Below are 24,787 nucleotides of genomic sequence, written 5' to 3'. Positions count from 1 at the left end.
GGAGGCTTTTACAAATACTTTCATGTTCTTGACATTGGGCAAACTCATAAGAATTAGAAACTCCTAAAGCAACTATTTCCTTCATTGCTTTTGACCTGGGCACAGTGGAAAAGCAAGAGCTTGATTTTCGGTTTAGACAGATGTAACTTTCGAGTAGCTCCCAGACACTGGCTACATCATCATGAGCAGGCTACCTAGTCATTCTGGGCCTTGGTTTCCTCCTTTGTAAAATGGAATTCTGACGTGACTCTAACAAATGGCTGCGAGGGCCAATGAGATTGCATATGTAAGGAGCTTGGTACATGGTAGGTGCTGAGAAACATGCCCATGCCCTCTAGGCAGTTGATAAAATTGTCAGGTTCTGTAAACAGACTTACAGTTGGCCACTGCCAGGCTGCCGAACTGACTATCATGATGATATGTCATGTGGTAGATTAAAGTGGTCGCTGCAAGCTTTACCAATGAAACATCTCTCTGTATTTGTTTTAATGTGAACTACTTTAATAATTCTTTTTTTGCTCTTTTTGAGTTAATTTTCTGATTCTAAAAGTCATAGATGCCTATTGAAAATAATTTTGCAAAATATAGGAAAGTTGAAAGAAGAAATAGAAATCCCTCTTAATTCTAGCATTCTAACATATTTTCTTGAAGTCTTTTTTGTGTGACTGGTTTTAAAACTACGTAGAGAAGGCTTCTATGTTTGTTTTTCAGGTGAAGTAGGAAGGACACTTCATTTTATTTAAGGATCTAGGCGAATGCTTTGGGGATCCTGGTATCTCTCAGGATAAGAGTGATGATCAATAAAAATGAGTCTTTGACTTCTTAATATCTATTGCATATTGACAATTCCCTGTTTCTGAAGTAGAATATAAAAGTGTGATACGTTTAGACACCTCCTACTCTCCAATCTATTTAGCCTCTGAAGAAAACTACAATAGATGGATTTCAAGAATGTTCTTGAGCTTTTTCTCAGAACGGGTGCTATCTCTTGGCAGGCATAATTTAGTGCAACCTTATATTATTACATCAAGATTTATAAAAGGTCTTGGCATACGTATAGAGAAGGATGAATACTTGTTGGACACCCTATCATTTTAGGATTGACTATGTAAGACTATGTGATGTTTCATAGGTTAAATTAATTTCTTTAAAATGTAATTAAAAGTTGAATGCTTCATATAGCAATAACTGTCCATCTTCATGGAGTTTTGCACTCCTAGGATTTTTGTAGTAGTGTGTGTCTAGCTATGGTTTAAAATATCACTTTATATTTTTAACTATGCTTTTCTATATATATTTTCAAACATTATTACTATAAAAGAAATGTCCTAGAAAATGGAAGTGAAAGTTCTCTTGTGATTTAATAGAATCTTTAAAATAATTCTCCATCTTCAAATCCAGTCCAACAGACTTCTGTAATACATTTACATACCTCATAAAAGATATATTGAAAAAAAATTGTTGCTTTTTAGTTGTAGTTGTTGGATTCTTAATGTTGAAATAAAACTACCCTGCAAATGCTGTAGAGAAATTTGCCTTCATTAGTTGTAGCAAAGGTGGCATTTCTGGACAAATATGTGGGTATGTGATTCAGTCAGTGTCAGACCTGGTAGAAGGGGAGTGACTACCCCCTCCAATGAGATGAACTAAGAGGCTTATCAAACTGTATTTGTCCTACAAATTAAGTTGTTAATTGTTCTTGGTTCTTCCTTCTCTTCCTTCTAGAAATTCTCTCTTTGACCAATTCATATGGGTCAGCTTGCAAAAGCCAATGAGCACATGGCATATGATGCTAGGTATGCAGGAATTCCATAATCCAGACAGGAAAACCATCTTGCTATTTTCTAGCCATGCCATTTGAGAAAGAAAGATTCAAGGGGCCACTTCTGTGCTGTTGGTTAATTGTTGCTTTGGGAAGATGAGAACTTGGAGCTGAAGGAAGGGTACAGAGCCTGTCCTTCAAGGGCTCTCAAGTTGGAGGCAGGTTAAAGGAGGGAAGAGAAGAAGTGCCCTCACAGCCTGGGGCTCTTGGGCAGGTTAGGCTGAGTGGGGGATTCACAGCAGTCTCTGGTCGGCTGGGCAGGAGAGCACCAGACACTATTGCACTGGGAAGGACTAAAGCAGACTTCTCTTTCTGTTTTTCTTGGTTTAGCTCAGGCAAGTGGAACTCCTAGCCAGCTAGCTGTTAACTTTCAGTAGGCAGGAGTTATACCAAAAATGTCTCATGTGCAAGACATCTCAGATACATATCAGATACATTTCAAATGAGAATATTTGCATATTTGCTTTCCTATTCCTTATTCTGCTCCTTAAAAATTCCTTGGAATTAAAAAGAAAAAAAGCCTACATGCATTCTTAACTAAAGCACTCAATTTAGGGACTTTGGAGGGTTGGCTCTTTATGGTTTACCCACACGACTTTTGAACTTTGGGCCACTGCATCCCTTAGTTAGGGGTTGCTGTTACCCACTAGAGGCAGCATAAGGGAGTATCCCGTGGGATAGGAGTTGGATGACACAGCTCTAGCAAGATAAGTTTACTTGGTAGTCACTATGGTTGAGTTAACCCTCCAATTCTCAACTTGCATATAACTTAAATAGAGTGGGGGAAAGATAATTTAACTAAATTACATCTATTTTTTAATTACCATACTGAAGAATTAATGGGAATTTTATTTTTTCAGTTAAGAGTCTCTCTTTCTCTCTATTTAAATGATGTATTACTAAATTATTTTGAAGATGATTGCTTGACAAATTGTACGATCCTTATTACTACCATCTAGTGGACAAATGATGCAATTAATTATTCATTGGCTTGACATTTCCAAGCAAACCTTGTGACTTCAAAGCATTCTTTTTACAAATAGAACATTGTTATAAATATCTTAACATATTATGCTCAACATGGAATCCCATTTTCCTTGAATCCACATAAAAATAATCAGTTAATATTTTGTTCTACGATTTTAAAATAAGAGATGCCTCTAGATTATAACCTAAATAATATTATTCTATTTTAAAGTTTGAACTTGGCACAATACTTCCCAACATTAGCATGTTCAGTTCTAATCCTGGAAAACATCAAGTCATGGGTGATTTTTGCCACTTTCATTGGCCCAACTGGTCCAGCCAGAGTCCCTGGCATCCTCATGTACTATGGTCTCCAAGCCCCAAGTGCTGGACTGATACCGGTCTGTGTCCTGTTAGGAACTGGGCCACACAGCAGGAGGTGAGAGGCTGGCAAGCGAGTGAAGTTTCATCTGTATTTATAGCCACTCCCCATCGCTCACATCACTGCTTGAGCTCTGCCTCCTGTCAGATCTGCGGCAGCATTAGATTCTCACAGGAGCGTGAATCCTACTGTAAACTGCGCATGTGATGGATCTAGGTTGTGGCTCCTTATGACAATCTAATGCCTGATGATCTGAGGTGGAGCTGAGGCAGTGATGCCAGTGCTGGGGAACGGCTGCATATACAGATTAGCATTAACAGAGAGGTTTGACTGCACAATAAATGTAATGCACTTGAATCATCCTGAAACCACCCCCCTCTCAACCTGGTATGTGGAAAAATTGTCTTCCCTAAAACTGGTCCTCGGTGTTCTAAAATGTTGAGGACCACTACCCATATCTCACCTCCAATCTGCTTTTCACGCTCTAGCAGAGTTGGTGTTAAAAAAAACACTCTGATGATGTCATTTACAACTTAATATCTTTGATGGCTTCTTAGACCGATGCCCCAAATCCTTAACATGACCTCTAAGCTTTGCCTGATGTGGTTCCCTACTCCTACCCCAGCCCCTACACGTGGTCCTTCTCTCTCAACTCTCTAAGTTCCACCCTCACTGACTTTCTTACACCTTCTGAATGGTCACAGGCCTGAAAGGGTGCTCCCTGTGTCTAGCTAATTGTGACTCATTTCTCAGGTTATAGCACTTCCTGAGAGAGCCTTCCCCCCACATCAGGTAGGTAGACTTTCTATATTTTTTTTTTGTATAGTCTGACCAGCACTTATTTGCTTAATGTAAATTAAATCACTAATTATCAAATCATTAACTAGTGAGTTAGTTGTTTGTTTAATGTCTGTCTTCCTGAATGGTCTATACAACCAATTGAGGGCAGGAGTGTTATTTTTATTTTTCATTGATCTTTATTCAATTGCTTAGCAAAATGCATGGCACATAGTAGACAGCTCATGAAATAAACTCCATGAGTTGAGATGAAAGCTAGATCGAGATGGTGTCTTTTCATCTATACCAGATTTTATAGCCCTAAATTTCCCTTTAGATTTCTTCCTATTCCCAAGCCTCCCAACTTAACCTGTGCATCTCTGCACCCTCCAGTCTTGGCCAACACCCCAAGGACTTTAACTCCTATGTGGCCGACCACATCATAACCTATGCATGGCTTGCCTAGTCATTTATACACACTGCTTTTTCCCCAAAGAGGTAGACAGTTTGTCAAGTTTTCCAAGTATGATGATTCACTTTTATTATGATCAATATGAAGAGATCCACTTAGTTTAATAGACCCAGAAGCTTAAAAGAAAGAATGGGATCTGTGAAACACCCAGGCAAACAAAAATAAGAATTCAAGATAGAAAAGAAATGAAAAGTGAGTATTTTGCAATAAGGCTCTCAGCTTTCTCAACTAGTACAGATGTTCCAGGACATAGCTGGCAAGGTACTTGATCGCCAGCAGCGTCTCCTCGCAGGTTGCCGGGATCTGGGATTCAGGGAGGAGGAAGCCGTATCTGCCTGTGTCCCGGAGCTCCAGGGTGAAGGAATATTTGATTCCTTGGTCATAAGCCCAGTCATCAGAGCCCCCAGCAGCAAGATCTGAAGTGTGCAAACAGCAAGGGAAGAAAAATCTTTAAATCTAGAAAGGAACTTTAAAATTGCCGGTTTCCTTTTATAATTACAAATGCTTTACTGTGCAAAATATTATGGGTAGGCCAATTTTCTAGTAAACTGGATCATAAAGGATATGGTGGCTGTTTTAAAAAACTGGTCCTATCTTACCACTAAACCTACTTTGTGGGAGTTATATGTTTAATACTTCAGAAAGGATGTAATTTGTAATATAAAATTCTCTGCATGCTTGTATGCCATGGTAAACTACATTCAGTAGTATGAAAGAATGTGTATCTTCCAGGAAAATAAGCAAAGGTACATGATGAATGCTGAGAGAAGACGATAAACCCTATTGAAACTACACTGAATAGGCTAGGCCTGGTGGCTCACCAGTGTAATTCTAGCACTTTGGGAGGCTGAGGCAAGAGGATGTCTTCAAGCCAGGAGTTCTAGACCAGCTCGGACAACATAGCCCCATCTCTACAAAATATAAAAAAGTTAGCTGGGCGTGGTGACTCCCACTTGTAGTCCCAGCTACTCAGAAGGCTGAGGAGGGAGGATAGCTTGAGCCCAGGAGTTTGAGGCTGCAGTGAGCTGTGTGCATGCCACTGCACTCCAGCCCTGGCAACAGAGTGAGGTGCTATCTCAAAAACAAAAAAAAAAAAAAAGAAAAGAAAAGAAAAGAAAAGAAAAAGAAAAAAAACTATGCTGGATGATGAAATTGAAGAAGCAGCTTGAGGGCAGGACTGTGTCTTTATTTATGTATCTTCAGGCCTGGCATAGATTAGGCATTCATTCAATTATTAATTTATTCAATAACAATTATGTTATCACTAACGAATCACCCATTCATTTGTTTATTCATTCATTCATTTATCTATTTATTCAATCAACAATTGTATAGCCCCCACTGAACAGCAGGCCATGGGCTCAAATCTGGAAATGCCAGGACAAAGGAGAGACATTGCCCCTGTCCTCCAAGGGCTTACGGCATAATGGAATAAGAAACGTAATTGAATTAGTCTGAATAAAACATATAGGAAGTTTGCAATATATAAACAGGTGAGTTATTTCCCCTAGAAACCCCTTAAGAAGACAATATACCCCATCTGAATTAGAGAAATTTAAAAAAATTATGAGAATACAGAAAACTGTATTCTACATAAATCTTTAAAAAAACCCAACTACTGAGGACTGGAGCCTCCCCAACTGCACTGGAGGCCCCTTGACGACAGGACTGAGCCTTTATGTGTGTGTATATTTCTATTCCTTTCAGACCTCAGACAGAAACAAATCATTTGAAGGCAAAGGAAAACATAAGTAGAAATTGAAAATGGGTCCTGTAGAGTGTGCCTTCCAGGGAAATCTAAACTGCAGCATCCACAGCTCTGGGTTCTAGCCCCCACCGCACTCCGGCTGTGTGTCTCTTGCTGCTTGCTTGCACACGCCAAGTGGCTGGTCAGAGGGACTACCGTCCACCCCTAGAAGGGGGCTTGTGCCTCAAGTAGCCCTCATGCCTGCTGTCTATTTAGCCAGGAAAACACTCCCTCTTATGCTTTCCTCCAGCAATGGTTCTTCCAGGTAAAGCTTCTGCATCGTCACCTTGGGAAGTTATTCCTGATATTGGGGGTGGTTAGTTGGGCCTTGGGTGTATTCTTTCCTAGTGCTTCCTAATATTATGGAACTTAGCAAACCTGTATCACAATAGACTATTTACTTTTCCTTCTTCCCTACGGTAGGTTCTTTGAAGACTGCCCTGATCTCCCTCTTTCCCTTCTCCTTTCCTCGTTTCTTTTCTTTTCTCTATTCTTCCTTTCTTATTCTCTTTAGCACTTAGTAAGAACCTGGCATATACTAGATGTTCAGTGCTTGCTAAGGGCAAATATTTCCATGGGTTGAAAAGATATTTTCCTCCTTGTTTTGAACAGAAAACTGATTACATATTTCATAAAAATTCACTGTGAGGCAAAAGCTACATACATGCTCTAAATGATCAGAAAAGAAAGGCTCTGGGAACCATTTGTTGCTTTTTAGGCCCAGGGTTTCTTTGCACAGCTCTGAAGCCAGTACTCACAGATTGTTGTAGCTCCTGGGCCATATGTATACTCAGTGCCATACAATGAGGCCAGTTCTTTCACAGCAGCTTTAGCCACGGCATTCTGCAAGAGAACCAGTAATAAGTAAGTAAATAAATAAAAGCACACACTGCCAAACAAAAAGACTCCCTGTACATTATTTTTAAGACATTGAAAATGTATATGTCACAATTTGGGTTAGTATTTTATACTTGTTCATCACTCATTCCAGTTTTTCCAGCAAACTTAGACATGGGATCCAAGTGATTCTTGTGAATGGATGTCTTCCCTGATGCATTCTCAAGCACGAACTCTGAGCTTCTATCTGTTTTGTCTCTGGAGCATGTTGAGAGAAAAGCAGGAAGCGTGAAGATCTTTATGGCTGTGCAAAGAAGTTCTCTACCTCTTTGCAGGCAAACAAACAAACACAAACAAACCAAACCAAACAAAAAAATCACTTGGCAGAGTGGCAGGTTATAAAGCCAAGATGAAGTCATGATAGGATTATGTGAGTTAGGGCAGGAGCATTAGAAACATACATATAAATGATTGGATAGTCCATACAACATGCAGTGCCAGCATAGATAGAAATGCTTAGGAATTCGCAGTTCCGAGGATGCAGAACATTTGAATTCCAGAAGAAAGAAAGTAGTTAAGTATTAACTTACGTGTATTCTTTTTTCTTAGAGGCAGCATCACCTTCTCATAAGAACCATTGCCCTCTTGCCCCTTGCACCCAACTCCTTGAGAAGAAGGGCTCTTTGCACCCAGAAACTGCCTGGTAGAACTCCACTGACATACTGCCTATTTAAATGAAACACTTGAAAAGCAAGTCCTGACTTGGCTGTCTGGGGAATACAGATTTGAAAAATGAATTGTTCACTGCCGGAGAATTAGACATAATTCATTCTGGTTATGAAACTAGCTATATTTCATGCTTTGGCATTATAATTACTTCTCTACATATGCCTGGAAAATTGTGAGGTTGCTGATGAAATCAGAATAACCTGATTTTTACAAAGTAGGAACTTCCGTTAGTTTTTATTCTGGTATGAAAACCAGTTTAGTAGAGTCTTATGTCAAATTGATGAGGGTATGGCTGAAAGACTTCAAGGATTCCAGCTCTGAAAATGTTAATGCTTCATCAACCAAGTAGTACATAAGAAAATTTTAAAAGAATTATAAAATTTAAATTATGACTTTCTGTTCTGCTTCACCAAAATGATGCAATCAATTTCCTGGAGCTAACTTATTATTCTCAGAGTTTTGGGGTTCTGTTTCCCGATTTTCAAACTGGCAAACGAGTCATGGTTTCTCTTACTGCATGGACTCTTTACTGTTGTAACCAGTGTCTAGTTTAACTCTTTGGTATAGGTCCCATTGTCAATTGAAATCATAACAATCTACAAACACCACATAATATTCAGAATAGATTTAAAACCACCTTCTGAAGATGTGAAACAAGGTGAGGTAATAGTTCTTTTCATAGGTAAACAGTGTGTTTTCTATTATTCTACAATGTCTTTAACCTCTGACCCTAAAGAATTATTATTCCTTCACTGGCTGCCTTCTTCAGCTTCTTCTTTTTTTTCTTTAAGCCTTGAATTATTATTTTTAGTTAGTAGAATTAATCCTGATTCTTCAGGATTAGTTCCAAACATGAAAAGTTATGAAGATTTGAGAAGATTTAATAGTCCTTGTCATTATCTATTGAACTCTTGTGTGTCCTCATGATTGCCCATTAAGTCTCTGAACACATTTACTGATATAATGAAAATTCAGTTTTCAGACAAAACCAAAGGGGGCTACTTGCGATCTGTTATCTCTTTTGACTTATCATCTCATCAATTTAGTCATGACTACCATTAGGGCCACACAAAAATATTCAGTTTACCTTTCCTAAAACCACACTCTGGGCATGTGAAGTGACACTCAATGGCTTTCTAAGCCTTCATAGGCATCTTTTGGAAACAGTTGCTCTGTCTTTGATGCTGAAGCAGTATCTAAGATTGATGCTAGCTTAAAAAGGCTCTTATTATATTAGTGTGGCTGAGCTGGAACTCAAGAGCTAGATATTAAAAATGGTTGATCTCATGGAGATAGAGTATAGAATGATGGTTATCAGAGGCTGGAAAGGGTTATGGGAAGGGGGTATAAATTGAGGGTGCTAATGGGTGCAAAAATATAGTTTTATTATGAGTACACAATAGTTGTATATCTTTATAGGACATGTGATGTTTTGATACAGGCATACAATGTGGATTAATCAAATCAGGATAATTGGGCTATCCATCACCTCAGGCATTTATCATTTTTTATGTTAGGAACATTCCAAGTCTACTCTTTTAGTTATTTTAAATTATGCCCTAACTTATTGTAGATTAAAGTTACTTTGTTGTGCTAGCAAATATTGTTAATTTTATCTAACTATCTAAATATATTTTTGCACCCATTAACCATACCCACTTTATTCCCTTCTTCTTGCTATCCTTTCTAGCCTCTGGTAACCATCATTCCACAATCTTGTCTCCGTGAGATCAACTGTTTTTAATATTTAGCCCCCACATGTGAGTGAGAACATGCAAAATTTGTCTTTCCATACTTGGCTTATTTCACTTAGCATAATGTTCTCCAGTTCCATCCATGTTGTTGGAAATGACAGGATTTCATTTTTTTTGTGGCCATATACTATTCTATTGTGTATTTGTACCATAATTTCTTTATCCATTAATCTGTTGGTGGGCACTAAAGTTGATTCCAAATCTTGGCTATTGTGGATAGTGCTGCAATAAACATGGGAGTGCAGATATCTTTTTGATATACTGATTTCTCTTCCTTGGGATACGTACTCTGCAGTGGGGGTTGCTGAGTCATATACTAGTGTTCTATTTTCAGTTTTTTGAGGAAGCTCCATACTATTCTCCATAGTGGTTGCACCAACTATGTAAAATGGTTCCTTTTTCCCCACATCCTTAACAGCATTCATTATTGTCTGTGTTTTTGATAAAAGCCATTTTAACTGGGGTGAGATCTCAATGTAGTTTTGATTTGCATTTCACTGATGATTAATGATGTTGAGCATTTTTTCATATCCTTGTTACCCATTTGTATGTTTTCTTTTGAGAAATGTCTATTCAGATCCTTTGCCCAATTTTAATCAAATTATTTGATTTTTTTTCTATTGAGTTGTTGGAGCTCCTTATATTAATATATCCTAGTTATTAGTCTCTTGTTAGAGGGGTAGTTTGCAAATATTTTCTCCCATTCTGTGGACTGTCTCTTCCCTTTGTTGATTATTTCCTTTGCTGTGCAGAAGCTTTTTAGCTTGATGTGATCTCACTTGTCCAACTTTGCTTTGGTTGCCTGTGCTTTGGGGGGATTAATCAAGAAATCATCGCTCAGACCAATGTCCTGAAGTGTTTCCTCAATGTTTTCTTTTAGTAGTTGCATAGTCTCAGGTCTTATATTTAAGTCTTTAATCCATTTTAATTTGATTTTTGTGTATGGTGAGAGATATGGGTCAAAATTTCATTCTTCTGCATGTGGATATCCAGTTTTCCCAGCACCATTTATTGAAGAAACTGTCCTTTCCCCACTCACTGTATGCTCTTAGCACCTTTGTCAATAATAAGTTCACTATAGATGTGTGGATTTACTTCTGGTTTCTTTAGTCTGTTCCATTGGTCTGTGTGTCTGTTTTTATGCCAATATCATCTTGTTTTGGTTACTACAGCTCTGTAGTATAATTTGAAGTCAGGCACTGTGATTTTGTTCTTTTGCTCCAGTTTTGTTCTTTTTGCTCAGTATAGCTTTGACTATTCTATTGTGGTTCCATATAAATTTTAGGATTATTTTTTCTGTTTCTGTGAAGAATGTCATTGTTATTTTAATGAGGATTGCACTGAGTCTGTAGATTATTTTGGGTAGTATGGACATTTTAGCAATATTGATTCTTCCAATCAATGTTCATAGAATATCTTCTCATTTTTTTGTGTCCTCTTCAATTTTTTTTATCAATGTTTTATTGTTTTCATTATGAAGCTCTTTTGCGTCTTTGGTTAAGTTTATTCCTAGATATTTTGTTTTATTTGCAGCTATTGTAAATGGGATTACTTTCTTGGTTTCTTTTTCATATTGTTTACTGTTGGCATATACAAATACTACTGATTTTGGTGTATTGATTTTGTATCTTGCAACTTTACTGCATTTGTTTATCAGTTTTAATCTCTTTTTGTGTGGAACCTTTAGGTTTCTTTAGATATAAGATCATATTATTTGCAAACAAGGATAATTTGACTTTTTTCTTTTCAATTTTGATGCCCTTTATTTCTTTCTCCTGTCTCATTGCTCTAGCTGTTAATAGAGCTTACTGTACTATGTTGAATAGCAGCAGTGAGAGAGTGGGCATCCTTATCTTGTTCCAGATCTTAGAGGAAAAGCTTTCAGTTTTTCCCATTTAGTATGATACTTACTGTGGGTTTGTCATATATGGCTTTTATCATGTTGAGGTAAGTTCCTTCTATAACCAGTTTTTTGATAATATTGATATCTTTCTCTCGGTTTGGAAAGTTTTCTGTTATTTTTCTGAAGAAATTTCTACCCCAATCTCTTTCTCTACCTCCTCTTTTAGGCCAGTAACTCTTAGATTCGCCCTTTTGAAGCTATTTTCTAGATCTCGTTGGTGTGCTTTTTAAAATTCTTTATTCTTTTTTTCCTTTTTCTCTTCTGTGTATTTTCAAATAGCCTGGCTTCAAGCTCAGTAACTCTTTTTTCTGCTTGGTGAATTCTGCTGTTGAGATACTCTGATGCATTTTTCAGTTTGTCAATTGATTTCTTAAGCTCCAGAATTTCTGCTGTTTTTATTATTTCAATTTCGTTGTTAAATTTCTCTGATAGGCTTATAAATTCCTTCTCCGTGTTGTCCTGAAGTTCATTGAGCTTTTTCAGGACAGCTATTTTGAATTCTTTGTCTGAAAGGTTACATATCACCATTGCTCCAGGATTGGTCACTGGTACCTTATTTAGTTCATTTGGTGAGGTCATGTTTTCCTGGGTGTCCTTGCTACTTGTGGATGTTTGTTGATGTCTGGGCATTGAAGAATAAGGTATTTATTTTAATCTTCACAGTCTGGGCTTGTTTGAACCTGTCCTTCTTAAGAATGCTTTCCAGGTATTCAAAAAGAATTGAATGTTGTGATCTAAGTCTTTGGTCACTGAAGCTGTTTCAGTACTCGGGATGCCCTGAGCCTAGTAATGCTGTTTCTTGTAGACTCCTGGTGGTCCTGCCTTAGGACTTGGGTAAGACATGGGAGAATTCCTTGGATTACCATGCAAAGTCTCTCACTCTCTGTGCTGGGCTGCTGGAGTTGTTGGAGGAGTGACATAGGCACTCCTTTGTGGCCACCAGCGCCAGGTCACACCTGAAGCCAGCTGTCTCACCGAAAGCCCATGGTGACTTTCGCCTGTAATGTTAATCAAAATACAAAGGCTCTTTAGTCAGCAGTTGGTGAATCCTGTCAGGAATGAGTCCTTCCCTTCAGGGCCGCATGTTTTCTTCTGCCCAGAGTGGGTCCAGAAATACCATCCAAGAACTAAGGCCTGGACTCAGGGTCTTCAGAGTCTGATTAGTGCTCTATTTTACTGTGGCTGAGCTGGTACACAAGTTGCAAAACAAAGTCCTCTGAAGTTTTTCCTTTCCTTTTCTCAAGTGATGGAAAGCTCCCTGAGCTGCACTACCTAGAGTTGCAGGCAGGGAGTGACATAGGCACTGGCTTGGCCACTATTGCTTGTGTCTCACTGGGTGATGTACACCCAAGTCCACTGGCTCTGAGCCAGCACAGCTTCAGGAATTGCCCAAGGGCCTTTGTAGCCCAACTGCCTTACAAATTTAGTCTGGGTCCCAGGCTGCTTTTGTTTGCCAGTGGTGGGGCTAGTTGGAACTTGGGTTTGGGGGCAGAGGATTTGTCTCTGGCCGGGCTGGTCTAAATGTTTCCTCTGTGGTCACTGACTGAATTCAGCCTTGTGCTATGTTCTCCTGTGCCAGGGTGGCCCTGGGTTTCAATGCAAAATTTTACAATCACTTCACTGTCCTTCCCCTGGGCACATGGATTCTCTCTCGATTTGGATGCTGGCATTGCACTGCTGGGGATGGTGGGGGTGGCATAGGAAATTCAAGATTATCTTTTTCTGCCCTCTTCAGTGCCTTTTTCCTTGATACAATATTAAAACCAGGTAGTGTGATCACTCACCTGATTTTTTGGGTTCCTCTGAAGGTGCTTGGTTGTGTGAATAGTTGTTGAATTTGGTGTTTGTGTAGAGGGATGATCACTGGAAGTTTCTGTTTGGTCATCTTACTCTACCTCTCCCTATAATCAGATGTTTTTGTATCTCTTCCATCTCTCACCCCTTATCCTCAGAAGATTGCACAGCACCTAGCACATGGTTAGTTGACTGAATCCTATGCTAGGGTTTAGGGGCATTATAAATAGGCAAGATTTGGTTGGGAGTACAGAGTGCTGAGCTTTGCAAAGGCTGAACCCATCTGAGTGGAGACTGGGGATGCTTGTGGGGAAGGCAGTGGTGCCATGCAGTGATGGTTGATAAGTTGCCACGTTTGGACATTGGCATCTTCTGTGCACTTTACTTATCTCTATTAATTAAAAAAAAGTCTGTGGATCCTTTCTCTAAGCCCCTTCAAGGCCGAAAGACAAAAACAGTCAGAACAGACATTAATCAACTAAAATATCATATTTTAAATTCCAATTATCTTTTAAAAAAATCCTTGGAATCAGTGTAGGTCTATTTTTTTTTTTTGAAGAGTTCAAATGGTTTCACAAATGTTACTCATTTATCTTCCTAACATTATCTGTCCACATTTCATTGACACAGGATTTTCCAGCGGAATGGAATGCCATGTGGGGCAGCATGCTCAGTGGGAATATTCCAATCAAGCTGGATAACTGACCCCTGCTAGCAAGGAGAGAGAGAAAGGTGATTCTTGCATTTGCTAAAATGTTAGAGTGGTAACTCTTTCTCCCTGTACATTTCTGTAAAAAGGGACTAAGACAACTGACAGAAGACCTGAGAAGCAAAAACACAGCAGAGAGCTTGGTCCACATCTTGAAACTCCAATTAATGACAATTTCTATACAACTTGCTATTTGAGGGACATCTTTCTTACATCATTTCCTAGTGGATTCAAAATAAGAACTAACATTTACATAAAACCTTAGACTTTACAAAGAGCTCTTGATAAGAGCTAGATATTTTTATCCCCATTTTACAGATAAAAGAACTAAAACTCAGAGAGGATAAAAGAACTTGTCCAAGGGCACACAGCCCCACAAGTGGCTGACTTGAGCTAGGTTCTTCTTTCTTTAAATCCTGTGCTCTTTTTCACTTCTCCTTGTGGCCTTCGAATACTTCAAAAGAAGTGTTTCTGGAGCTGGTTTTACCAATTGTAAAGAACAGAAGAAAGCTAAATATAAATCAGCCTCAGAGAAAACTTTGCTTTCAGTCAAGGCCAAACATGGTCAGCCTTTATTAATCCTTAGATATGAATTTCCTACTACATCTTATGCATGTTCTCTTTTGTCATCTGTTTCCTTAAAAAGAGGCCTTGGTCCTACAGCAAAAGACAAAGAGAGTCCAAAATGTCACATACAGCTCATGGCCCAAGAGACAAAGGACAAACCAGTGTAATGTTTCTCCATGTTCTGGGCTCCAAAGGCCTGGTGAGATGAATAAGGAGAGGGTGTTCTTTCCCACTGACCTGCCTTCCTAGGTAACATATGACAAAGAAGCTTCTCTTTCATGACTCTGCACACAGTCCTCATTCCAACCCTCCATGTACACAGCCAGCATCATGACGGGGGACTGCCACCTCTATGCTTCCAGTGCTCCATTATTATGGAAAACAAAAGCTCTAAACTGACTATGAGGTAACAAAAAATTCAAAGAAAATTTTCTTCAGAACTTTGTTTCTAACTTGAAGTCCTGAGTTTAACCATCCCTATGGGTGAATACTTGTGATAATGGAAGCATCAAAATGAATCTTTAACTGCAGTTTCCTTCCTTCTGTCCTGTGATAATAGGTAACTTACACCAAGGGACCAATGAAAAATTTAACTTTTATGATTTTGGTGCAAAAGGAGAAGCCCTTAAGATCTATAAGTAGGCACTGAGGAGAAAGCATTTGGGACTTGAAAAAACAAATGTTTCTGGGAAAAAGGACGGCCTGAGATTAAAGAAGGGCAAAGAGTAAGGAAGAAGCCTGGCTTAAGAGAGCTAGGCCTGCCCATTTCCGCAGAGCCCAGGGGTGTGTGGAAATGCTTTCACTGATGAAAACCAAATTTTTTCTTTGGCTGATCTGCATACATATTTTTAAGTTCCTTGAAATTCAAGGGAGATGTGAAGCATGAGTCAGCTGAAGTTGCAAAGTCCAGAGAATTTTTTTGTTCTGTTTCTGGTGGAAGTAGAGTATCTCCCAAATAAATATTAAAAATAAATACTGTGTAATGGAGATGTGCAGGATTTCTTGCACTTGAGATTTGCAGAACATTGTAAGCTATTTGTGAGGAAGGGTATAAGATGCTGTGAGAGCCAAGAGCCTTTTGCCAGGAATGTGACTCTGTGGTTATCTTTATTTAAGCAAGATTTCTCAACCTTGGCACTGTTGACATTTTGGGCTGGATAGTTCTTTGTTGGGATTGGGGGAGCTGTCTTGTGCATTATAGGATGTTTATCAGCATCCCCCGGCCTCTACCCACTAGATGCCACAGTTATGACAACCAAAAATGTCTCCCAAACATTGCCAAATGTCCTCTGGGGGTAGGAGGGGGGGGGAGCAAAATTAGTTGAAAGAAAAGTCAGATAAAAGATACAATATGATAAATGAAAGTTTATTTTAGGGAAGAAATTACAAAAGAAGACAAGTAATTTAAAGGCACTCTGAATGCCTTTTTCTCTGTTGATGACATTACTGGTATTTCCTAAACATCTCTGCTAGGTCACTCTTGCTAAAGTATCGCTTTATCAGCAGGGTTGTCAGATTTGGCAAAAAATATAGGATTACCAGTTAAATTTAAATTTTAGACAAACAATAAATACTTTTTCAGTATAAGTTTGTCTCATGAAATATTTGAGACATACTTAAAGTAAAATTGTTTGTTGTTTATCTGAAATCCAAATTAAACTGGGAGTCCCATATGGGACCTAACAATCCTATTTACCGTGTCACTGGCTCCAGGGCCTGTTGTGACACAGGCTCCATTCTGACATTCAAGTCCCTGCATAATCTGGTCACCTTATTGATAGAACCTCACCCCACTCTTCCCTAACAAGAGCACTCAAAACAGGCTGAGCCCCTTCTACTTTCCTCCTTGACTCTGTTTTTCAGCCTCACCATTTGTTGGCTCTGTTCTCTGTCTAAAATGCCCTATTTCTTCCTCTACCTCCCAAATCTTGCCCAGACTTCAAGGCACAGAGCAAATCACATCTCCTCTCTATAACCTCCCCTGAATAGCTTCAGCACACATTGCTGTTTGCATCTCCTGAATTCCTACTACTGCACGGAATTGAAAACTCCCAATTCTGTAGTTCTTTTGTATGATTTTTGGTATCTGAGTCTCATAATTTCAGTAAGATCCTAAGTTCTCAATGGCAGGAAACATGATTTGTCATGAGCACTTAATAGGTACTCAATGAAATTTCTGATAATATTCTGATAAGCCATGTATTGACTAGGCCCCGTAGGAGAATTTTATCAGGCTGAGAAGTCACTTAAAAGGTATGTAATCATGAATAAGCAACTAATTTCTCTAATCAAAGAAATTCTACTGTTGTCATTTAAAATTAGTTTTCCTTTAAGTGAGATTACAAATTCTGAGAAAATTCTGAAGCAGATGTTTTGTGCCTTAAGCCCTTTTCACCTTAGCTGGTGGTGGCCTGCCTGATGGTGGCATTGTGGCTTTGTTGCTCTTGTTATTAGACAGAGACGTGTGATAGCTGTGATGGGTGTGTACATGACCCTGCAATTGTGCCCTTCTAATCACAGTATTTCTTCCCTCCGGTTTTATGTTTACCTCTAATCATGGTCTTTCATTGCACTCACATGCGTGGGTGGAGCAGTGGACTTCTATCTTGGTGGCTCATTAACTAAAACTTCAATTAGGAGGTCGTGAGTGAGGTGCCACTGGACCGGAAGGTGTTAGACTTTGGAAGTAGATTTTCATCTTTTGATCACATTTAATAATTTTTCAGAAATATTGTCACGTTTCTTCTGGTTACTGTTATCTTTCTCCTGGTTAATGGACATGCACCCATCAAAAGAATGCACTAGAATTGTAAAGACTGAGCCCTGAGAAGTCAGTCACCACAGCTAACCAGGGTAATTCCTTAGCAATGATGAGGGGCAGAGGTAATTATGATGTACTTTATGGGATTAAAGACTTTTTCTGATGAATATTCTTCTGCAAAATACTTATATGGGGTACCATCATAGAATGTGGCCACATAAATATGTGCAATGCGTGTCATTGGAAATTGGGGCAGCCTGGAAAATTCTTCAGGAGCCAGTAGCCGTAGACCCAGGGCTGCCCCTACTACTAGTGTTGACTTAGTCAAGCCTTCATTGTCTCAGCTGGAACATGGGAACCAGAACCAGATAATTGTCCAAGATTTTTCTAGCTATAAAATTTTGTGCTTCTAATGCAGAGAAGTGCTGTAAGACTCATGCCCTGGATTGACACCTTTGTGTAGTGCACTCTGCTTTCCATTTGATCAGTCTGGGGAATGGCACAAGATACATAGTTGGTTGATTTTCTGGCTTCCTGTTTTTCACTTTGAAGTGGTACTATTATTATTGTTGTTATTTTTAACAGTGCTATGTGGGTGTCTTGGAGAGGGAAGGTGGACCAAAGATTGGGAGTTTCTTCATGCCCAGTAAGTGCAGTGATACGGCTAAGTTTGGGAGCATTTTCCATTATTTCTCCCAGTTTTTATTTCCTCTGACAATAAAGAGGTCACACAATTCAATATTTCATTATGCTTTAGAATTTGTAAATGTAAGTATATTCTTTTTCTGAGCTTTAAAATTTCCTTTGAAGATAATGGTAGCCTTATAATGATGAAGTCTACACTAAGGAAATAGACTGTTCAGGAGGCCATTAGGAACCCATAGTGCACTTTGTATTCTCTCTTTAAATAATGTAGTATGGGTAAAAGCAGTCTGCAACCTGGAAAGCATTACGTGTGTAAGATACTTTTATTCTTTGTACATTTTACTGCTTTGATGAATATATCTTTTCTGGTAGCCTGATTTGTAATCCATATAATTACTTTTCCTGTTCTTTTACTTCATTGTTCTTTTACATTCTCATCTTTGCATTGTCTCATAATATGAGCAATTATCAGGCAATCTACATATAAGATCTTTCAGAAATGAAGCCACATACATTTTTATTATGACTCAATTATTAAAGGATTATGGCTTTTAGTATGTTCTAAATTTGGGCTGAGAATGCTAACGTAAGTACAAAATGATTTCCTTTAGTCTATTTCCTTTAGTCTTATTCTCTTTGAAACAATTTTTGCTACAAATTTAATGTTATAAGTTTTATAAATATAAAAAGAAATAAAAATCCTATATATATAGATGACTTGGCTGAGTTCTGTATAACACAAAATCCTCATTGTATCCTTTTAAGAAAATTTTGAGTTATTAATAATGTGGTCTGATGCCAAGAAGTCATCTTATTAATCTTTTATTACCTTTTATTTTCTGCAGCAAGGTCACGTTTCTCCACCCAAGAATTAATATGGAGGCACTAGATTTGGATGGAAAATTCACTTTTCTAGATCAAGACTTAATTTTTTTTCCTTTGAAATCCTCATTATAAATAAAAACTGTGAAAAATTCAATATTTTTCTTTTTGAGGGACTCAAATTCTCTTTTGGCTATACATACATTTGTAATTACACTATAGTTACTGAGTGTGTTCCAACAAAATGTGCTTTGGAAGTAAGTAAATTGAAATTATACAAAATAAGAAAAAGTTGAAAGTCTAGTTACTCAAAGAACTGAAGTTGCTTAGTGTGCCAAACTAAATTCAGATAGTGAATGAATGAAATAATTAAATAATATTCACCTAGGTAACATTCCACTTACTAATGGCATTTTTAAAATACTAGGTAAAAGTGTAGTCATTGCAAAAAATTATTGGAAATAAAAGTAACTTTTAAGTCAATGAGTATGATGTAAGTCTAATTAAGTTTTGCATTTTAGTTACCTATCTTATCACGCTCTAGTAAAGATAGGAAGTGGCATGTACTTTTCCTTGAATTTATTAGTTTTATGAGTATAAAAATGAACATCCAAGATAAGATTATTTTGTGGCTTGAATATTTTTTCTTTTGAGAATAGATTATGAATATTTTACTTTCAAAGATTTCTATTTATTCTACTTCTTTGTTAATTATAATTTAAAAACAATTTTGGAGGACACGATTTCAAATAGTGTCCTTTTTTTTTTTTGAGACAGAGTCTTACTCTGTCACCGGGTAAAGTGCAGTGGTGTTCATCATAGCTCACTACAACCTCAGACTCCTGGGCTCAAGCTATCCTCCTGCCTCAGCCTCCTGAGTAGCTGGGACTATAGGCGTGCCATGACGCCCGGTTAATTTTTCCATTTTTAATAGAGACGGGGTCTTGCTCTTGCTCAGGCTGGTCTAAAACTTCTGAGCTCAAGGGATCCCTCCAGCCTTGGCCTCCAAAAGTGCTAGGATTACAGGTGCGAGCCACCACGCCCGGCCTCAAATGGTATCTCTTTTACCATTACCTCTCTTTCCTTGATTTTAAACGAAGAAGTGATTTTTATGGAAGAGTATCAGTGGCTCACATTCCGTTAGTACATTTTTGCACCATTTGGGGCACCTGTGAATTGGCCCACTAAACCCATTAAGTCAGATTCTTGGATCTTTTCCTGGATAAAATTGCCATGGAAAGTAGCAAAAATGATTCATTAGTTCCAAAGGCAGAACTTACTTGATTTTTTAAAAAAGGATAATTTGGAGACTTCAGAATAGTCCAGATAGTAGGTTATTACTAAATGTGGACAGTGGTGACAGAGCCATCTCATTACTAAAAGGGCTTAAATTTATTCCCCAAATAAGAAAATGTGTAGAACCTTTGTGAAACAGCTCAGTTTCAAAGAATATTTTAAGCTTTTCTGTTAGTATTAGTCTTTTAGTATTTATATATAAGACTAGTTGATATTGAGCAAGTTGGATGTATTGGTTATTGTTACACAATGTGTTTTACAATTTTAACTTTAATATTTTAATTATTAACTCATCAATGTTTAGTTTTTATAACTTTGACTTTTTTTCTTCTGATTTGGTACAGTTTAAATATATTCACATGAATTAAGCAACCACATGCCCCCACCTTCTCTCTTCTAGTGGCCAGAAATCTAGGTTAGAAATGAGGAGCTGACCACGCCCATCTCTGGGACAGCAGGATGGTGAGCACCCACGGGGAACACATACACACCGAGCACAGCTGCAAAACTGAAATGTTTAATGCTTCTAAATAATGGTATTTTCTTTTCTTTTCTTTTCTTCTCTTTTTTTTTTTTTTTGGCTATGGATGGGGAAAATGGGAAACTATGTGATAAATAGTATTAGTTATTTGTTAAAGAAGAGGACCTGGCCAACTATTAGGTATCAATTTTCTAGGAGACTGGGTTGTTTTTGTGTTTCGTTCTTCACAAAATATTTACAGCATTACATATTTTATTTGGTCCCTGAAAGACTGAATCTGAAAGTGCAAAACAATAATTTCCAGTTTTAAAGTTATTGGATCTACACATTTATGCATTTAGGTAAGCCAAATATCTTTGTCATTGTCTAAGTGGAACACTTTTTTTTTCCCCCTGGTGTAACTCAAATGCTTTAAATTTTATGCTTGCTCTTTTAGATCACTGGTCCCAGCTTCTGGCAGCCAGATGTTTCATAAATTAGAGAAATATTATTTGAAGGATTCAAACCTGCTTATTTAAAAAATTTATGCATTGATGTGTGATATTTGTAAATGTGAATGGTTATAAAACTTATATTATTTAACTGCTCATGTGATTATATATTGATGGTTCAATAAGATTGCTAGTTTTTTGATGTCAGGGATTCTTAAATTTCTTTGCATTATTCCCTATATCTAGTAAAGACTCATTATTTGTTCATTGATTGATTTACTTCCATGCCTCACCTGATCAAACAGTGAAATAAGCAATTTTTAGGATGTCAAGACTAAACCTGATACCAACCAAATGTGGCAAATTCCTAATGACAGCTTCTATGCTCTGCCTGTGTCAATTCAGCTCAAGGAATCTTGAGAAAACTGACTCTGACAAAGAATATACATGTGATCAAGGAACTTTGTTGATTATCCCAAATGCATCTGAAGTCATCATGTGAGTTAGTCTTACGGTAAAGCCAGAGGAAATGGAACTATTATCATTTTGAGAATTAGTGAATAAATCACACGTGGGAAACCATTTCCTGCATCAAGATCAAATTTCTTTTAGCCAATTTATCCAGCCAACTCCAGATTCCTTATAAATCTGTACTAAGTTTTTTACTTCTACTATCAAAAATCAATAAAGGAACTTTTAGAAATTGTTCTTATAATGTTTTTCTCAGGATTAGAATTTTTAAAATCTCAGGAGTGAAATGCCATATCTACTATCTACTACTGTGGCCACTTACCAACTCAGCATTGTTTTCAGGGAGTTTGTAAGCATAGGAGTAGGGGTAGAGCAGCAACTGGGAGTATGAGTGGATTGTCAAGTACGCCTTGATGGAAGAGAGGTGGCCGCGGATGAAATCAGCCAGGGCCTTGGTCTCTTTTTCAGACTCTGCGGCAGATCCACAGTAAGTTTCAGCACAGGGACTCCGAGAGGCTCCGGTTTCTGGAAAAACATATGTGGCTGTTAATGGCAAGGATTACCTACTGAAGTTTTCATAGGGGAAGTTTCAAACTTTCAAATTAGGGAGTTAAGAAGAAGTGGTTTTCACAGGAGTCCTTATAATCATCCTCAATTAAGTATATAGTATATGGTATGTATACATTTCGTCACAGAATGGTATGTTCTCATGATAACATGATAAAAAGTTGCATGTGAAATCATCAATGCATCCCTGTGTAGTATTACACAATGAGATCAAGATAGTGTGAGAAAATTTAATAAGTAAGGGACAAACTAATAACCATGAAAAAATTCTATATTACTGTGATCATTCTTAATTGTATCACAATTTTATTTAAATAATTATTCACTTAATGGCTGTTTCACCCTCTAGACCATACATTCCACGAGTGGTAGGGTTATGTCTGGTTTATTCAGTCTTACGTTTTCAGCATCTAGCACAGCTGGGAACAGAACAGAGTGCTCAATACATTTTTTGTCAAATAAATTAAGAAACTGTTTATTGTCTGTGGTTTTAGAAAGTTAGAACTCCAAAATATAAGATTTTACAATTTTTCTTGTTTTCTTGTTTAGACACTGTTGTGTTTTCTTACGTTATTTTTTCTCTTATGTTTTTCAGCTGATACATGCACAATGGTCAGCCAGATACTCACCGCACCAACCAGCATTAAAATTTCTGTTGGGGTCTGTGCCGTAGCAGCTAGATCCAGCATTGGTGGAGCGGGTCTTTCTCCACATTCGGTTCTGAAAGTGAATTATATGGTTAGGACAAATATAATAGAATGTGGTTGGTTTTAATTTTATCAGCCTCTCTCACCTTGGTCCAGGTGTAGACATAGCCATCGATATTGAGTACAGGCAGGATATAAAAGTCTAACTTCTCGAGAAGCTCTGTTATTTGGGTCTCCTGTCCATAGGTACGAACAGCCTGTAGGTGAATTATGAAGCAGAATTTCATGGAAAAATGGAATGCATAATGCTGTTAAAATTTACATAGACTGATGAGTGTTGACTTTGGTAATGAAAGTGGTGTACCCTACTGAGGTGGACAATATTAATATTTAACAAGCAATCAGTAAATTACTTATGAAATTTTTGTTTAAAATTGTTATGTCTAATTCTTCTCTGCTTCTAGGATACTTCTATTTCATCCATATATAGCTCATATATTATACTTATTGCTTTTTATATTGACTTTTTACTTTAAAGATGAATAAAGATTTAATAATATTAGAGACTTTTAGGAACATATATACTTACCTCCTTTGTTATAACAACTGCAATAACTTTTTCTCAAAGTTAGTAGAATGTAAGTGTAAGACCTGGTCCTAGTTAATAAGAAATGTCTATGGATAGCTATGCATGTTCCTAATAATGTCATCTAAAATTTTTATTTATTTTCTATGGAACCTCCTGCAGGTGATCTCACTAGAAGCAGGGGCCAACATGGAAGAATAATGAGAATGCCTCCCATTCTCACACTAATGGATTTTGGGAGGCTCTCACCAATCCTCCAAGCTGCACATGACAGGAATCTCCTTCTCCATTGTCTTTCTTCAGAAGGGAATCCCATTATGGGACAAGTTCTCCCTGTTAAATAATGTGTGCACCTATCTCTTATCTATGAAAGAAGAACATCATGTCCACCAAATATGTTCTCTTAGGCACAATCCCTCTGCTCCAGCATCATATGAAACTTAAATTCAGCCCTTCCCTAGGCTTGATTATTTTATTTATTCATTTTAATAAACTTTAAAATATATCAGGCTTCTATATGTGAACAGTTTTTATGTACTCTTTGTGGCTCTATACATACATATTCATTGCAATGATACCCAATAAAGCTTGTGCTTTATAGTTGGCGGAGCTATAGGACCATGTTTGTTTAATGGTCTACAGATTGGAAGTAATGATAAAATCCAATTCTCAAATCTGATTTTCTCATTCTGAAGTGCAATTGGTGAACTATCTAGTGAAATTAAGTAATGCCAGTTGGATATATAACATGTCTAGAAATGAATACCATATAACAAATATATACAGAAGTGATTCACAAACAAAAAATTATATTGTGTATAATAATCTTATTTTTTAAAACACTTCAATGGTTTATTTTTTTTATCTGAGATGGGATCTCACTATGTTGTCCAGTCCAATCTTGACTCCTGGGCTCAAGTGATCTTCTCCCCTTAACCTCCTAAGTAGCAAGAACTATAGACTTTGATGTTATTAACTTTTAATTTCAAAATAATTTTAGACTTACATATAGACAAATTCCAAATAGTACAGGAAGTTCCCATATACCCTTCATCCAACTTCCCCTAATGTTACCATCTTACATAACCATGCAACTATGATCAAAGTGAAGAAATTTAACATGGGTATAATAAACTGAACTATAAGTTTTATTCTTATTTCCCAAGTTTTTCCAGTAGTGTCCTTTTTCTCTTCTAGGTTCCAATCTAGGATGCTACATCATTGCCTTTGCTTGTCATGTCTCCTTAGTCCCTGTCTGTGACAGTTCCTCAGTCTTTCGCTGCCTTTTATTACTGACACTGTTGAAGAGTCCTGGTTGGTTTGTTTTGTAGAATGTCTCTCAATTTGAGCTTGTCTTATTTTTTAAATTATTAATAAATTTTTTATGACTAGAATGAGGTTGTGGATTTGGGGGAAGAATATCACAAAGATGATGTGTCTTTTCTGTGCATAATATCAGGGGGTACACGATATTGATGTGTTTTATTTACTACTGGTGATTTTAACCTTGCTCACTTGGTGAAGATAGTTTCTGCTAGGTTTCTCCACTGAAAATTTTCCCTTTGTAATTAATACTTTTTTTTGGGAGGGGGGAGATACTTCGAGACTCTGTAAATATCCT

At 37.5% G+C, this 24,787-nt stretch overlaps 1 protein-coding gene across 1 annotated transcript in view; it reads right to left on the bottom strand.

Annotated features, from left to right (window-relative positions):
* Nucleotides 1-4,462: 4,462 nt before the first annotated feature.
* The window catches only part of CPB1 (carboxypeptidase B1), a 35,113-nt gene continuing 14,788 nt past the window's right edge, over nt 4,463-24,787 (bottom strand). Inside the window, exons 7-11 of the mRNA XM_045539427.1 lie at nt 22,727-22,837; nt 22,563-22,653; nt 21,689-21,891; nt 6,925-7,009; nt 4,463-4,835 (exon numbers count right to left, since the gene is read on the bottom strand). Coding sequence (XP_045395383.1) covers nt 4,648-4,835; nt 6,925-7,009; nt 21,689-21,891; nt 22,563-22,653; nt 22,727-22,837 — 678 coding nt within the window. The 3' untranslated portion in view covers nt 4,463-4,647. The remainder of the gene's footprint in view (nt 4,836-6,924; nt 7,010-21,688; nt 21,892-22,562; nt 22,654-22,726; nt 22,838-24,787) is intronic.

Source organism: Lemur catta, chromosome 1 (assembly GCF_020740605.2).
Source record: "Lemur catta isolate mLemCat1 chromosome 1, mLemCat1.pri, whole genome shotgun sequence".
Taxonomy (NCBI): Eukaryota; Metazoa; Chordata; class Mammalia; order Primates; family Lemuridae; genus Lemur; species Lemur catta.
The sequence above is the reverse complement of the archived record's forward strand: the minus strand, read 5'-3'. Positions and strand labels throughout refer to the sequence as shown.